This window comes from Bombina bombina, chromosome 3 (assembly GCF_027579735.1).
Source record: "Bombina bombina isolate aBomBom1 chromosome 3, aBomBom1.pri, whole genome shotgun sequence".
Taxonomy (NCBI): domain Eukaryota; kingdom Metazoa; phylum Chordata; class Amphibia; order Anura; family Bombinatoridae; genus Bombina; species Bombina bombina.
In genome coordinates, this window is record NC_069501.1 from 305,568,444 (window position 1) to 305,584,154 (window position 15,711).

At 35.2% G+C, this 15,711-nt stretch overlaps 1 protein-coding gene across 3 annotated transcripts in view; it reads right to left on the reverse strand.

Moving 5' to 3' along the window:
- Nucleotides 1-2,011: 2,011 nt before the first annotated feature.
- SH3KBP1 (SH3 domain containing kinase binding protein 1) overlaps nucleotides 2,012-15,711 on the reverse strand; it is a 950,191-nt gene continuing 936,491 nt past the window's right edge. For all 3 annotated transcript variants that reach the window (XM_053706396.1, XM_053706397.1, XM_053706398.1), the window contains 3 exons: nucleotides 10,735-10,988; nucleotides 10,068-10,131; nucleotides 2,012-6,316 (listed from right to left, as the gene is read on the reverse strand). In XM_053706396.1, coding sequence (XP_053562371.1) covers nucleotides 6,275-6,316; nucleotides 10,068-10,131; nucleotides 10,735-10,988 — 360 coding nt within the window. In that variant the 3' untranslated portion in view covers nucleotides 2,012-6,274. The remainder of the gene's footprint in view (nucleotides 6,317-10,067; nucleotides 10,132-10,734; nucleotides 10,989-15,711) is intronic.

Below are 15,711 nucleotides of genomic sequence, written 5' to 3' on the forward strand. Positions count from 1 at the left end.
TTACCGGTGGGACTTGGCCTGATGTCCTGAGGAGTGTGGCCGACTTCCTGGAGGGTGGTCTAGGTCCGCCGAGAGTCGGAGCGAGCAGAAAAACAGCTGTGGTCTGTACACCACCAATTAGCAGTGCTTCCTCTGTCGGGGACTCTATAATACAGAAGTGGGGCACTATGAACTACTATGTGGCTTATATTATCTTCCGCCTTCCTTGCCTCATTCCGTTGTCTGCAATCTGGAGACTTTTATTTCTTTCCCATTGCCCCAGCCCCCCGCATACTGTGTTGTCAGAGGAACATTCTACCTACTTTTCTGTGTGAGGATATGGCATTCTGGCGTATAGGCGAGGGATAAATGTTGGACATGATTTTATTATACATGTTGTGTAGCCCACCTCTTTTGTATGCCTTAAACTGGGGACTTAATGGCGGACTTGTCTCTCAGAGCTGCGATATTGCCTCTCCCCAGTTTGATAATAATAGCTGCTCTATATGGTTCTCGCAACAAGTAGTTCATTACTGTTATTTCTTGTTTGTTTCTCTACCTCTTCTGCCTAATTGTATGATAGTCCTGTGTCTCCTGCTCTACCAACTCTGATGTATTGGATGCATATTATTGATCACTGCATGGGCTGTAGTATATGGACCCAGATTAGATAAGCAATATGTTTATTTGGTGATGTTGCTGGTCCCTTGCATGTAGTCCTTCTATGGGGTTAAGGTATAGTACTTATACAAGTTTTTCTATTTTTCTAAGATTGCGTGTACCACTTTGTGGTCCCCTAGTTAGTAGCCCGTAATATATTGCTAGCCCCTGGATTAAGGTGGAAAACTAACCAGTTACTTAAGGGGAACTTTCTGCCCCCTAGCTTTTAGCACTAGTATGATAAGCTATAACTGGTTGCTCTGTTCTTTGTTTTGACTTTAGCTTTATTATAGTAAATCATTGTTTATGAGCAATTATTAGGAGTCCAATAACTTACTTCCTTGGTTGGGAATATTGTGTAAGGGCTCAAAACGGGTTTTAATACTTAGCTCCATGTTATAGCACAGACACTATTCTATATGCTGTTTTACCCTACATGTTACCATGTTTTCATGATCACAAGAGCAGTTATATAAAGGTCCCCCTCCCCCCTACTATTGCGGCTAGGGGCAACTGTAACCCTCCATAATCTTAGTCAGAGTTAGGTAGTCTCTGCCCACCCTGAAGCGCACGTCCTAGGCATGAGCTAAAACTAACTAACTTAAATAGCTAATGGATCCTGCCGTTCATTACACTTTTTTCTCTGCATACCTAAGGCAGGTGTTCTTAGCTTAATTATACATAAAAGCTACACTTTGACATACATGTATTGTGTATACCGATTATATCTTTTAAGTCTCTCTTTAAATAAGATCATTGCCCAGAATCTTGTGTTTTTTTATGGTACAAATTTATATTCACTGACAACTTTATAAAGTTATATTAGCCATTATCGGGCACTCATAAAGTCCATTAGTTATGACTGCAAATATCTTTTTTCTAGCAGCTAGATATGAGCGGTCAGTATATAGCTTAATAGATTTCTATAAGTTTTTCTAAATGTGTTATTTACTACAGAAGTTTTATATCTACTTACTACTTGGTCCTGGTGTCAATCTGTGAAGGGCTTCTGAGCCCAGCTGGACTATATGTGAACTTATTTGCTGGACCTATTTATGCAACTTGACTTACAACATAAATTTCAAGTAAAATGGGAAGCTGTGGCATGCTACATGGTAGACTTGTACCCTAGTTTTCTCTATTAGTATACAATCGGTACATGTAACAGTAGTACTAGATAGAACCAATGTTATATAGCTACCTTCATTTGGGACACCCACAATTTGTGTTTGTATACTTGTTTAATGTATTTTTGTGGGATATGCTTATCCTGACATGCTTTTTCTTCCCAAATAAAGATTTTATTTTTTTGATTTTTTTTTTAAATAAAGGAGAATAAATACTAGTAATAAAAAAGATCATACATAGCATGTTGATATAAAAACATTCTATTTCAGTATTATGAAGCTTACAACAGAGTGGCAAGTGACAATACATAAATATCAGGAATATTATAAAAATCCAAGTTTAAAAGCAATATCACCAGATGTGTATGAAAACATTTTCCATGATCCACTTTATATATTTATTATTTTTATTACAATGGATGCTGTGTTTGTCCAATAACATAGACATAAAAAAAAGAAAACATTGTTTTTGTGTGTGTGATACAGAGAGCAAATAATAGCAAATAACTTACAAATGTTTATTTTTTTGTAAAGTGTAATAATGAGAATTAAAACACACGGAATAAAAACACTGGCGCATAATGGAACTTCTGAAAGTACAAAATGTGATGGTAAAGGGCATTCGTGCCATGCTGTTCTGAGTGACAAATATTAAGGGTCAGATTATACACGTAAACTTACCTTGTTGACCTTTCAGGGACATAGGCCTTTGTTACCTTAATTCAGGCTTCTGATTCTACTATATTACAAACATTTACAACATTTACAGAACACTAAAGTGTCTATGTATAAAGCTGTCTAATGGTGTCATGTGACCTTGTCATGATCTGAGATCCAGCATCAAACATTCCAAGAATCGTCCATTTGCAATTAAAGAAACATTACATTCATGTTATATCTTACATATGAAAGTGCAGCAAGTAAGACATTAGTTTTGTGCATGAAAACGTTTCTTAAAACGGAGATGATGATAAAAACTAACCGGAAGAGTGTGTTTGTTTATAATGCAGCCACATGAATAGACTGAACATTGACGGATATAGATGACGCTCACAGCACTGTAAGCGGAGAGGAGCATTGTTATTAAAAATAAAAAGTAATACATTTTAAAATATCTTTTTTTCATATGTAAGACAAATAATGTAATATCCCTTTAAAGCAAAATGATACTTGGATGCTTCATACAAAGCCACAATAAAATGTATGTAGCAGTATCACTGATACCATAAGGTTAAGACCAATTGTCAGATTTGGTTTACAGAAAATCCACATTGGGTATTTCCACATTGCTTGTGGCACTGTTTTACCAAAGTTTTTAACACAGTGAAAGGTGGAATGCACAAGTTTAACCATAGACAGGACCTTTGTGTGGCAATGGTTATTTGATTCAATCTATCAAATGAACAATATAAGTTAATAGTATGCTGGGGCTATACAGTACTAGTATATTATTCTACTGCACTTTTTTCTTTCAACATCTGCACCTTCTGCATGAGCCCAGTGCTGATGTCAGAGCAACACGGCCTTGCTTGCCTGTCTGTCAGTCTGTACCGACCAATCAGTTCAGCATCTGGGTAATGTATAAAGTGCTGATCTTTTTTAAATAAATACATTTGTTTTTTATGTTGTTACAAAATGTGTTAATATAGTATGTTAATGTTATACAGTCCTGAAAATTCACTAAGCTTTCAATGGGGATAATAGTACAAAATCCATGCACATGTGATAAATAAAACAAGTCTGAAGCCTGTTCTTCGCTAAAAACATTATGTTCCTGCTATTCTAAAGAAGTAAAGATTATGCAAATTAACACAATGTTTTCACTATAGTCAAATTATTGACCAATAGAGGTATAGCCATGAAGGCCTCAATAGGTTTCTTAAAGGGACAGTGTACACCAATTTTCATATAACTGCATATAATAGACACTACTATAAAGAAGAATACACACAGATGCTGATCTAAAAATCCAGTATAAAACCTTTTAAAAACGTACTTAGAAGTTCTCAGTTTAGCACTGTTGATGAGGTTAGGCTAGGACACCCAGTGAAAGGGGTTAGGAAAGCAGGAAGAACAGACACTGCCCCCCTTTCCTGCATATGAAAAGACTGATTACAAAAAGAGGAGCAAGCAGGAATCTGTAGACTTCAGTCTACATCTGACACGTTGGGGCTTGCTTAGGAGTCTGAAAATCAGCACAATATTATTAAAAAAAGCAAAACTATACATTATTACATAAAACACTCAAAGAGGGGCTTATATAAAGGATCATCTACAAAACATTTATGCAAAGAAAAGTCTGGTGTACAATGTCCCTTTAACAAAAAAGAAAAAGAAAAAAAACACAGGGCAAGTAAAAAAAATGGGACAATTTTGCCAGTGTGTGATCCTATATCACATTAGTCCCACTGCTTCCAGAAGAAGCAAACTATAGGCTTAATGAATTTTCTATCGTATATCCTTAAAACCAAGCAAGTACTGTAAGGACATCATTTTATAATTCATTTGGATCATTTGCATGTTTCCCAAATAGTTCAAAATGATGCTAATGTACTCTTTTTTTATGCAACTTTTTTAATATGCCCAACCTAAGTCCCTAGTAAACCATATACGTATTTCAGACAGTTTGAAGGATATCTTTCCATAGAAGTTTTTTATTCCACTAATCCTAACATGTTTTCTCGACCCCGTAAATGTTTTACTCTCTATACGAAATTTCATTTGCTAAGCACATTTGTTTAAGCCACTTGTACTCAGCAAAGCATTTGCCTCTAAAATTTTAAAATAGATTTTAAAGGTTTGCTGTTTTTCTCTCTTTTTTAATTTTAGATTTTTTTCACCATAAGAATAAAATAAAATTTTTCGTTTTCAATCTTCCACAAACTGGGTCTTTAACGCCTTTTGTATCAGTGCATATAAATATGTATTTTCATGTACCCCTTTGTACAGAAGATGTTGCTGCTTTATAAATAAAGAATGATAATATTTCTCCATATACAAGATGCTATACTTTCTTTTTATCTAAGTTATAACACTGGGGTCTTTCTTCTTCAATATTTATATTAAAGGAATAGTCTAGTCAAAATGAAACTTTCATGATTCAGATAGAGCCTGCAATTTTAAGCAACTTTCTAATTTACTCCTATTATGAATTCTTCATAGTTCTCTTGGTATCTTTATTTGAATGTAAGCTTAGGAGCCGGACCATTTTAGGTTCAGCACCTGGATTTGCTTGCTGATTAGTGGCTACATTTAGACTCCAATCAGAAAGTGCTACCCAGGTGCTGAACAAAAAATGGTCCAGTTCCTATGCTTACATTCCTGCTTTTTCAAATAAAGATACCAAGAGAATGAAGAAAAATTGATAACAGGAGTAAATTAGAAAGTTGCTTAAAATTGCGGCTCTATCTGAATCATGAAAGTTTAATTTTGACTAGACTGTCCCTTTAAAGAAGTAGAATAATATGAAGGTTTCTTGTCACACCGTCCCCAATATGAAAAAACTGCTACTTTAAAGCAAGAGAACCACTGCAGTCAAATATAGCCAACCAGCAATAAACACATTTAATTACTTCACATTCAATATTGAGGTACCGGTGAGATAAATGAGAATTGATAAATTCCACAAAGTCAGAGCTAAATAAGAGAAGGGCTATATATATTTTTTCTTTAAAACTGTTAATAATAAGTTAATAACATATGTCAAGAGCACATAGTTTATTGCAGTGATAAATTTCCTTTGGCTACTAGGGTTGTTGATATAACGCACTTCTCTCTAGTATTGGCTGCAGCAAGTTACTGTTTCAGGATAATCCGTTAATCGAGCTTAATACTAAATATACACAGGAAAGTCCACACTATGGTCTACCTGACTTAATACTGAAGTTGAATCATTTAAGTTTTGTTTAGTACATTTTTGCAACTCTTCTTTAGGAAAAAGGCACACATTTTCCGAGACCACAATTTTCCTTTAAGACACACATTCTAATGTAGAGTTAAATATATATTCAGAAGCATTTAATCATATTTTATGGACAGTACTTTGCATTTGCTTCAAGGTCATAGTCAGAAATCCAAGCTGATACATCTTGGAGCGTAGCAGAAAAAAAGATACTTGTACATTATACAAACATTTGAAGAATCAGATAAAAGTACAGAAAAGAACAGAAAAGTTATAAAGCTTGTAAACAGACAATCTGAAATACACTTTATTCATGGAAAAATATCATTTAAAAAAAAAAAAGTACCACTCAGAAGTAAACTGCCTGAGTTTTCTTCATTCGCAGTTTTAAGGAGAGAAACTTCAGCACAAGTTGGAGATTTCCAGTCAACACGAGTGCCACAAATAGTCTAAACATCACAAGGGCAGAGGTGGGACAGCTGTTGTGCTTTCTGTATGTTTGAGGCAAATCTTATATCATTTGGCACGGAGTTATTTTGGCTGAGGGGAGAGAACACTTTCATTCCTGTACTTGTGGATATGTTTATTTGTTCTGTTCATTCAAGATTCATTTGGATTGTAGAGACTTCTTAATATCATTGACATCCATCTACAAACAGAAACATTTTTTAGTTTTTATCACAGCAATGTACATGTTCTGACAAAGCACAGATGAGGCTGAGGAGAACGTCATTTTAGCTTCATTTTTAGTATTCTCATCCACATGTTATTCATTAGAAAATGTAACCACAAATAATCGCACAACCTCTTTACCACAATGGGGTAGAATTAACAATGTGCGGGCGGACATACGCTGTCGGCATTTATCATTGCACAAGCATTTCTAGTGAAATGCTTGTGCAATGCCGCTCCCTGCACATTCACGGCCAATCGTCCGCTAGGAGGGGGTGTCAATCAACCTGATCGTATCCGATCGGGCTAATTGCTGCTGCTGCCTCAGAGGTTCCGGACGAGTTAAGGAGCAGCGATCTTACGACCGCTGTTTCTTAACTTATGTTTCCGGTGAAGGCTTGCTCGAAAACTGCTGCATTCGCTGCATAATAAATCGGCCCCAGAATCTTAATGCGGCTTGCTTTATGCTATCAATGGATAGCGCAGGGTACGCTTTTTCCCGCTAATATTACAAGTGGTGAGTTAATCTTTGAATGTTATAGAGTATATTAATATAACAATGTTGGTTGTGCAAAGCTGGGTAATGGGTAGTAAAGGCAGTATCTATCTTTTTAAACAATAATTTTAGTGTTGACTGTCTCTTTAATTGTGAGATGGTTAATATAGGCAGATGACCATATGTAGAGCACATTATGTATAGTTTCGAAGCTTACAGTGAGCAGTTGAATAAATTATTATAAATGTTGTGGTTTTCTAGTTAATCTCCTTGTTGTACCTAAAGTTGTGAAAAGGGCCTATAGGTTTACAGCTACTACTCATCTTGTTTGAAGTACACCTGAGAGCTGACCCTCTGTACCCTATATAGTGTATAGTTAATGCTATCTACCATTAGTTTTAATGCCTGTAGAGACCAACACTATTTTTGGAGTAATTACTTTATGTACATGAGCTCACAGAGACACTTCCAAGATTCCTGGGTCTAGCCATTTGGTACATCAGACCTTTGACTGTATACTGACACTAAACTTCCAATTATACCCCATAGTCCTCATATGAGACCTTATATTATACCCTAAGGCCCTGAAGTCCCCCTTAAGCTGTATATCTAAATAAAAGCTCAAATCAGAGGGCCTGGTGAAGTAAAAGCTCCTCTCAGTCACATACTTATATTAGATTGGCCATTTTGCCCCACTATAAGCCACATGCCCACATAAACTCTCAGATCTGGTTTCTAAAGGCCTTCTAAGCCTTATGTGCAAATCAAATCTCAGACCAGACCACTAGGTTCTGCAGACCCTGTGTCATAGCTTGAATTTGGGGATAAGTGTTGCTTCTTAATCATTTGAAAAATCAGTGTCCCTCTATGAAATACTTCAGAGACTATGCAACGTGTTTGCTGCAACTACAAAATACTGGTGTACCGTGTTTTATGTCTGATAATGTACAAAATCTTTCACTGAAGAAAGTCTATGAAACAAGATGGGAATGCAGAATTGAAAGCCTTAAAGCTGTACAGTATTAATTTTCAGAAATTCACAAGGCTCTTATGGTCCTAGAAGAAGACATCAGTGACCCTGACCCTTGCACTTGTTATAAGGTATGACATTCTACGCCAAGTGAACATCGTAAGTCTATGCAGTCAAGAATTTAAAATGTTCCTCTCTACAACAATCATCTTAAGAAATGCATTTGTTTTGTTCAAAATTATAGAGATTCTGGCTACGAATCTGCCAAAGTAACTGCTAAGGGAACAGCTTTAAGTTTGGATATTGGAAATACTTTCAAGGCAGAAAAGAGGCAGCACATGGGAAAAAAAGAATGTTTGTGTATGAAAGCAGAGGTGAAACTCCTGCAAATGAAGAACAGTTTACATTTACAGTATATTACCCATTAATTGACAATGTGACTGCTTCTCTTGAATGTTGTTTCAATCAATTATCAGTCCACAATGAAAGATGGGGCTTACTAGATAACATAATGACATTACCAGAGAAAGATAAACTGCTACGTTTATACAAAGATCTGGAGCATATCTTGGCTAATAGTGACAAATCAATACCTGAATTTGATTCTAGTTGTCTGAAGAACTGACACAGATTCTATCTACTGTTCAGAATAAATCTGTCACAGCACTTGAAGTCTTACAGCACATACAATCTGCAAATACTTAATGTTTGGTTCCTAATATTTGGGTTACCATGAGGATCTTACTGAACATTCCAATTACTGTGGCTAGTTGTGAAAGAAGCTTCAGTAAATTAAAACTGATAAAAACATATTTACAGTCAGCAATGGCAGAAGAAAGACTTTCAGCTCTTGCTATATTGTCTATAGAGAGTAAACTGTCAGAGCAAATTGATTACACTACTGCAATTAACAATGTTGCACCTGCTAAGTCAATGAAAGCAGTCTTTGTTTAGACCTTATCTTCATTTCTTTTTGTTGTCTGAAGCTCGACTTGGCCTGGTTGTCCACGTTAATACAGTAGGAAAAGCTGTTCCTGAACCCCCTTTTAATGCTATTGTTTCTTTAATAAAATAAAGTTATCTATGTTGTATTGTAACTATTTTCCATGCACACTTTACAGATTGAAATTAAAATAAGATGGCAAACATGGAATCTAGTAAACAAATGCAAGAACAGAACGCAACTCTGATTCAAGTGAATTTATTGGACACAGCATATAGAACAATAGCATATGTACTTACTGAAAGTATTAAAACATAAGTGTCCACAGAGTACTGAAGCCAAGTTGGAATCTGTGGAATGGAGCAAAGACCTTCCACATACACGGATGCTGGCAAGGGAACCTCCGATATTGCAGCATCATGCACGACTCAGGTCACGTTATTATCAGCTACAAAAGGCTGTCAAAGTAGAAAATGCTTGGCTAGCTACCTCTACACATTTCACCCGGTGTCTTTCATGTGGTATTGTTATTTATTTATATTAAACATAGCAAATTGTATGTGGTCCGCTATATGTAAACCCCACCCCGGGGGAAAGCCTATGTAGTTATATGGAGTCGCCTAAGGGATGTACCCTGTGATAATCAATTTTTCCTCTTGAGAAAGCCCGGACGGAGACCGGTAGCAATGAGTAGAGGTAGTTTTGTACTTTGACAGTCTCTGTAGCTGATAATCACATGACCTGAGCCGTGCTTGACAGTGCAACATCAGAGATTCCCTCACCAGCATCTGTGTATGTGGAAAGTCTTCATTCTGTCAGATTCCAACTTGGCTTTAGTACCTTGTGGACGCTAATGTTTTATACTTTCAGTAAGTGCCTATGTTATTGCACTATATGCTGTGTCCAATAAATGTACTTGAATCAGGGTTACGCTCTGTTCTTGCATTTTTTACTAGATTTCTACTGATAACGGAGAGCGGCACACGGTGTCAAGAGAGCAGCACCCGGTGTCACAATCCTTATTCATGGTGGAACTTTATTTATACAGAAGGGGGTTGACCCCTATATCTAACTAAAATAATTGCTTAAAAAGCATATAAACCTGTCAGTATACAGTCATTTGCAATACTATTTATAAATCCTAGTGAGTATATATTTTTTATTTGCCTTAATTCGGCCAATTGTAAATAAATGTTGTATTGTACAGGTATGCACAAACTATGCACATCAGTAGTTTTATTATGCTTTATTACATTTGATAGACCATAATGTAAACAACCGTTCAGCTTTACTGTTAAAAAACCCCAGTATCTTTATACCTGTAATCGCAAGCGAATCTTCTTCTCTTCATCCAGTTCAGACAATAATTGTTTAATTTCTTTTCTGAAAACACAAAGAACATTATATGTAAATTAAAATGTTAATCAATGTTCTATCTATTTATCTATCTATATACTGTATATAAAAAAATAGATAGATTGATAGACAGATTTTGTGTTTATTCATTTAGTTTTTGTTTGTATTGAAAAAACAAATCATAGTTTCCAAAGGAACATAATGTAATTTATAAAAATACTGATTAAAAATGAGATGTTATTTTGGGTGTTTCTTTTTAGAACGGGTATGTATAACCCATGAGACTGAAGCAGGAATGCTATAATGTAAGATATATTGTTATTTATTATGCAATGTACCAATATATTGTTAAATAGCTTTAGCAATCATTTCCAAAATCTTTTTTCTTTTCATTTTTTAATTTATTTCATGTTTTTAGCATTGGGTAGATTCTGATTTTACAATTCCTTTTTAGCTGTATAAGTTATAATAAACACAAATTAGTAAAGTGCGCAGGTATGTGACGCCAATCTCAGCATACAAAGGCTAAATAAGCATTTATTCATTGCTGCTTTTGAGCATACTACCATCTTTTTGTCCATTTAGTAAACATTTAGAAAACATTCAATTTATATAGCAAAATGCACTTACTTTTGTTGTTCTTTCATTGTCTCAACGATGCTTCTAAGCTCCTTAACTTGTGTCTGCAACTCTTCCAATGGTGACAAACTGTGGTCAATTTTTTGTCTTGCTTCTGCGTTATGAAAGGACGGTGAATTTGACCTATGACTGCTAGAGGTCACAGAGTGGAAAGCAGAAGGAGCTCCCGATCCACCATGAGTGAAGCTTACACTGGAAATTAAACCCCCAGGTTTGGGTGGCAAGACTACTCTGTTATCCGTGACCTTTAAAACAGAAATGTAGAGAATATATTAAAGGACTAGTCAACACATTAGATTTGCATAATCAACAAATGCAAGATAGCAAGACAATGCAATAAACTTAGTCTGAACTTCAAATGAGTAGTAGATTTTTTTATAACAAATTTCAAAGTTATGTATATTTCCACTCCCCTTGTACCATGTGATAGCAATCAGCCAATCACAAATGCATATACGTATAGTCTGTGAATTCTTGCACATGCTCAGTAGGATCTGGTGACTCAAAAATTGTAAATATAAAAGACTGTGCACTTTTTTTTAATGGAAGTAAATTGGAAAGTTATTTAAAATTACATGCTGTATCTAAATAATGAAAATGTAGTTTAACCTGAGTGTCCCTTCAACATAGGACTGAAATACAGAAAATACAGAACCACTTCCTTCTCATATAACAAATAAATATATAATAAAAGGGACATTTCACATATGCATATTATATATCAATAATAGAGCACTTCAAATAGCACTTTAAGAAAGGCATGTAATGTTTGTATGCTTAAAAAAATGTAAAACAATTTTAAATGGTTGTAATGTTTAATGTAGGCAGGTGCTCTGTAATATTTGCCGACCGCATTAAGTTTTCCAACCCATGTAACGCGTACGGCCATGCCTACATCTAAATCCTGCAGACGATGAGGAAATAGAGCGCTTTCATATCTGCTATTTTTGTTTCAAACAGAGGCTGGGTTTAACCAAGTGATTCAATGGTTATATTTGGCTGTTTTGAGAGCAGATGTCAGCGGATGTCATAGACATTGTCAATCTATTTATTGTTTGTCTTTCAAACATAAAAAATTAAGACAAACACAAAACATTATGTATACGTGTATTGGCTTGTGATGATAGTGTTAATGTGAGAAATGTATTTTTCAGGCTATGTTAAAAAATACTTGAAACATATTTCTCACAAGGTTAAAAGAATTTTATTTTACAGTCTGCTTTGTTTTACAGTTTTACCATGTATTTTTATAGCATATAGCTACATTTCCCACTATTTCTAGTATATACATAATATCAATAAGCAAACTGTATAAAGTGTACAGTGATCCGTCGGCTGTAAAATATAATTTATTTATTTCCCTGAATGTGTTATCTGAGCGCCTGCGTATTATCAATTTAGATGTAGGGTCGGAAAACAAAACACGGTGGGTAAATATTACATAACACAGGCCCTAGAAAAACTGTAACAGAATGTGGGATAACCTTTCTAAAAAACATTTTGAAAAAAACGTGTATTGCAAACAAATGAAAAACCCCAAAAAACAAAATAAGTAAATAAAACAATTCAAATTTGGAATGTATTTTGAATTTAAAATTTGACTTTTATGTCCTTTAAAGGGACTTTAAACACTTGTCATTAGGTTGTTTTGTTTTTTTTATTCATAATGTTTCTTTTGTTTTTTTAAATGCAATTTGCTATTTATTTTTATTATATGTTTACTTTTTTTTTCTTTTTTTACATTTATTTCACTTTCTGACCGCTCCGTGCAGACATGGCAGAAAGTTATGTGTAGACAAACCTCCCAGAAGTCTCTGCTTTGCTGTGAGCGTGCACGTATGTAGAGTTGTAGACAGCACACTGAGCACAGCATGACTAAAACTACTGCTGCTGTAAATAGTATCTTTTGAACTGGCCTCATCTGTAAGCTAATAATTCATTATCATTTTTAAAAACAAAATGTATTTACCCTATGTTTAAAATCATACTTGTAGTGCGAGTGAAAGAGGGACCGCCCAACTGAACACACTGCTCAGGGAGACAGCTGCTGTCTCATAAATATACTCTTATCTTTTACCCCTGTTTTTGCTATCCAAGCTCCCGGAGTCCCACTCAGTTTATTGTACATCTTATGCAGCTCACGCTCTCTGTGCACCTCAGGTTATGTGACATTATAAATTGATGTACATAGAACAGAACACTGTGGCTGACCTCTACATAAAACAAAACAAATAAAGCATTCCCTTCCTTACACTATCTTTTAGGATCTTTGGAATGCCTGCTAAATAGACAAACCACTGATGCGGTCACATAACCTGAGGTGCACAGAGAGCGTGAGCTGCATAAGATGTACAATAAACTGAGCGGGACTCCGGGAGCTTGGATAGAAAAAACAGAGGGGTAAAAGATAAGAGTATATTTATGAGACAGCAGCTGTCTCCCTGAGCAGTGTGTTCAGTTGGGTGGTCCCTCTTTCACTCGCACTACAAGTATAATTAAAAAATAGGGTAAATACATTTTGTTTTTAAAAATGATAATGAATTATTAGCTTACAGATGAGGCCAGTTCAAAAGATACTATTTACAGCAGCAGTAGTTTTAGTCATGCTGTGCTCAGTGTGCTGTCTACAACTCTACATACGTGCGCGCTCACAGCAAAGCAGAGACTTCTGGGAGGTTTGTCTACACATAACTTTCTGCCATGTCTGCACGGAGCGGTCAGAAAGTGAAATAAATGTAAAAAAAGAAAAAAAAAGTAAACATATAATAAAAAAAAATAGCAAATTGCATTTAAAAAAACAAAAGAAACATTATGAATAAAAAAAACAAAATAACCTAATGGCAAGTGTTTAAAGTACCTTTACTTTGTATGCGCATGCAAGTGAAGAAGGGAGTGCGCATTGAGTATCGCATAGAACGTGCGTTACAACATGTCAGCCAGCACTGCATTCAGTAGGCGGTGGTTTAGGGGTATTATTGAAAAAAAAAAAAAAATGTGCAGATGCTAAATAAAGAAATAAAGAAAGAAATAATATATAAAACAAATCAAAATAGATTTAAAAAAAATATAATGACATTAAAACAGATGGTGTTTAGGGTCCCTTTAAATCAACTCCACCATCAAATGGTGAGAAGATTTAGTATGAATTTACTTAATGCCTCTGTGATCACAATGTTGCGGTATAAAAAAAAATGTGTGCAAAGGTACACTGTATTCTATCTTGTATCCATGTGTCTACTCATTTTAGTGTAAATCTTGTAATATTGTTATGTAGTTTTGTCTGGGGTCAGAACTGTGATTTAGAAATTAGAATGTGGTTACTAATTGTGGGCCGTGGTCTGTATGCAAGAAAAGTATTACCCATTTGTAACTGAGGTTTGCTAATGCTCCAAGGTTAGTACATGTATTTCACCATTAGGTGTCACTCGAGTAACATGATGAAAATGTTGCAGTAAATCTTCATAGTACATTATATGGTTACAACATTGTGTCTAATAACTTTTCACTCAAGCCTCTTTTAGAATAATAGAGGCCTAGTGTTTCAGCAAGTTACAGCTGTATTATTAATGTATTATACCTATTATTTATGCATTAATGGGCTGCATCGCTGATCAAGACCTCTGTTAACTTTAGTACGTCACTTGTAATCTAGCCCTATGTATTTTAACTATCAGCTAGATAACAAGTCTGTGCGTTCGTCTTTTAACGCTAAAAATATGGTATTTTCAGCGTTCAAACAGCAACGCAGCCATTGCAAGTCTTGTCGGTATAGGTGTACCGCAAGCCTTTTAGTGTGTAACGCAACGTCAGTACCGCACTCGTAAAAATTACGTTTTTTCATGGGATTCCTATAGTGCTGGTATTACGAGTTTTGCGTTCTGGCAAAAAAAAACGGCATTACAGCTTAAAATGTCAAGATCCGATCTAAAGTCAGTAGTTATGAGTTTTACGCTACAAATCTGTAACATAAAACTTATAACTAAACTGATACAAAGTACACTAAACACCCATAAACTATTTATTAACCCCTAAACCGAGGCCCTCCCGCATTGCAAACTCTATATTAAACTTATTAACCCCTAATCTGCTGCTCCCGACATCGCCGCCACTAAATTTTTTATTAACCCCTATTCCGCTGCTCCCCGACATCGTCACCACTATAATAAACTTATTAACCTCTAAACTGCTGCCCTACCGCATCACAAACACTATTTAAATATAATTAAACCCTAATATGCCGTCTGCCCAAATCACCCCCACTATACTAAAGTTATTAAGTCCTACACCGCCGCCAATATAATAAACCTATTAACCCCTAAACCGCAAGCCCCCTGCAACGAAATATACTAAATTAAACTATTAACCCCTAAACCAAAAGCCCCCACATCGCAATAAACTAAATTAAACTAGTAACCCCTAAACCTAACCATAGCCCTAATTTAAGATTAAAATTACAATTTCCCTATCTTAAATGAAATTAAAATTTACCCGTCAAGTTAAAAAAAACTAAGTTTAAACTAACAATTAAACTAATATAATTACTAAACTAAAATTAAACTAACTACCAATTAAATTAAACTAAACTACACATTAAAAAAATCCTAACACTACTATAAAAATTACAAACTACCTAAATACAAAAAATAAAAAAGACTAAATTACAAAAAATAACAAACAAAGTACAAAAAATAACAAAACATAATTTATGCTTACCTGATAAATTTATTTCTCTTGTAGTGTGTTCAGTCCACGGGTCATCCATTACTTATGGGATATATTCTCCTCCCCAACAGGAAGTTGCAAGAGGATCACCCAAGCAGAGCTGCTATATAGCTCCTCCCCTCACATGTCATATCCAGTCATTCGACCGAAACAAGACGAGAAAGGAAAAACTATAGGGTGCAGTGGTGACTGGAGTTTTAATTAAAATTTAGAACTGCCTCAAAAAAGACAGGGCGGGCCGTGGAC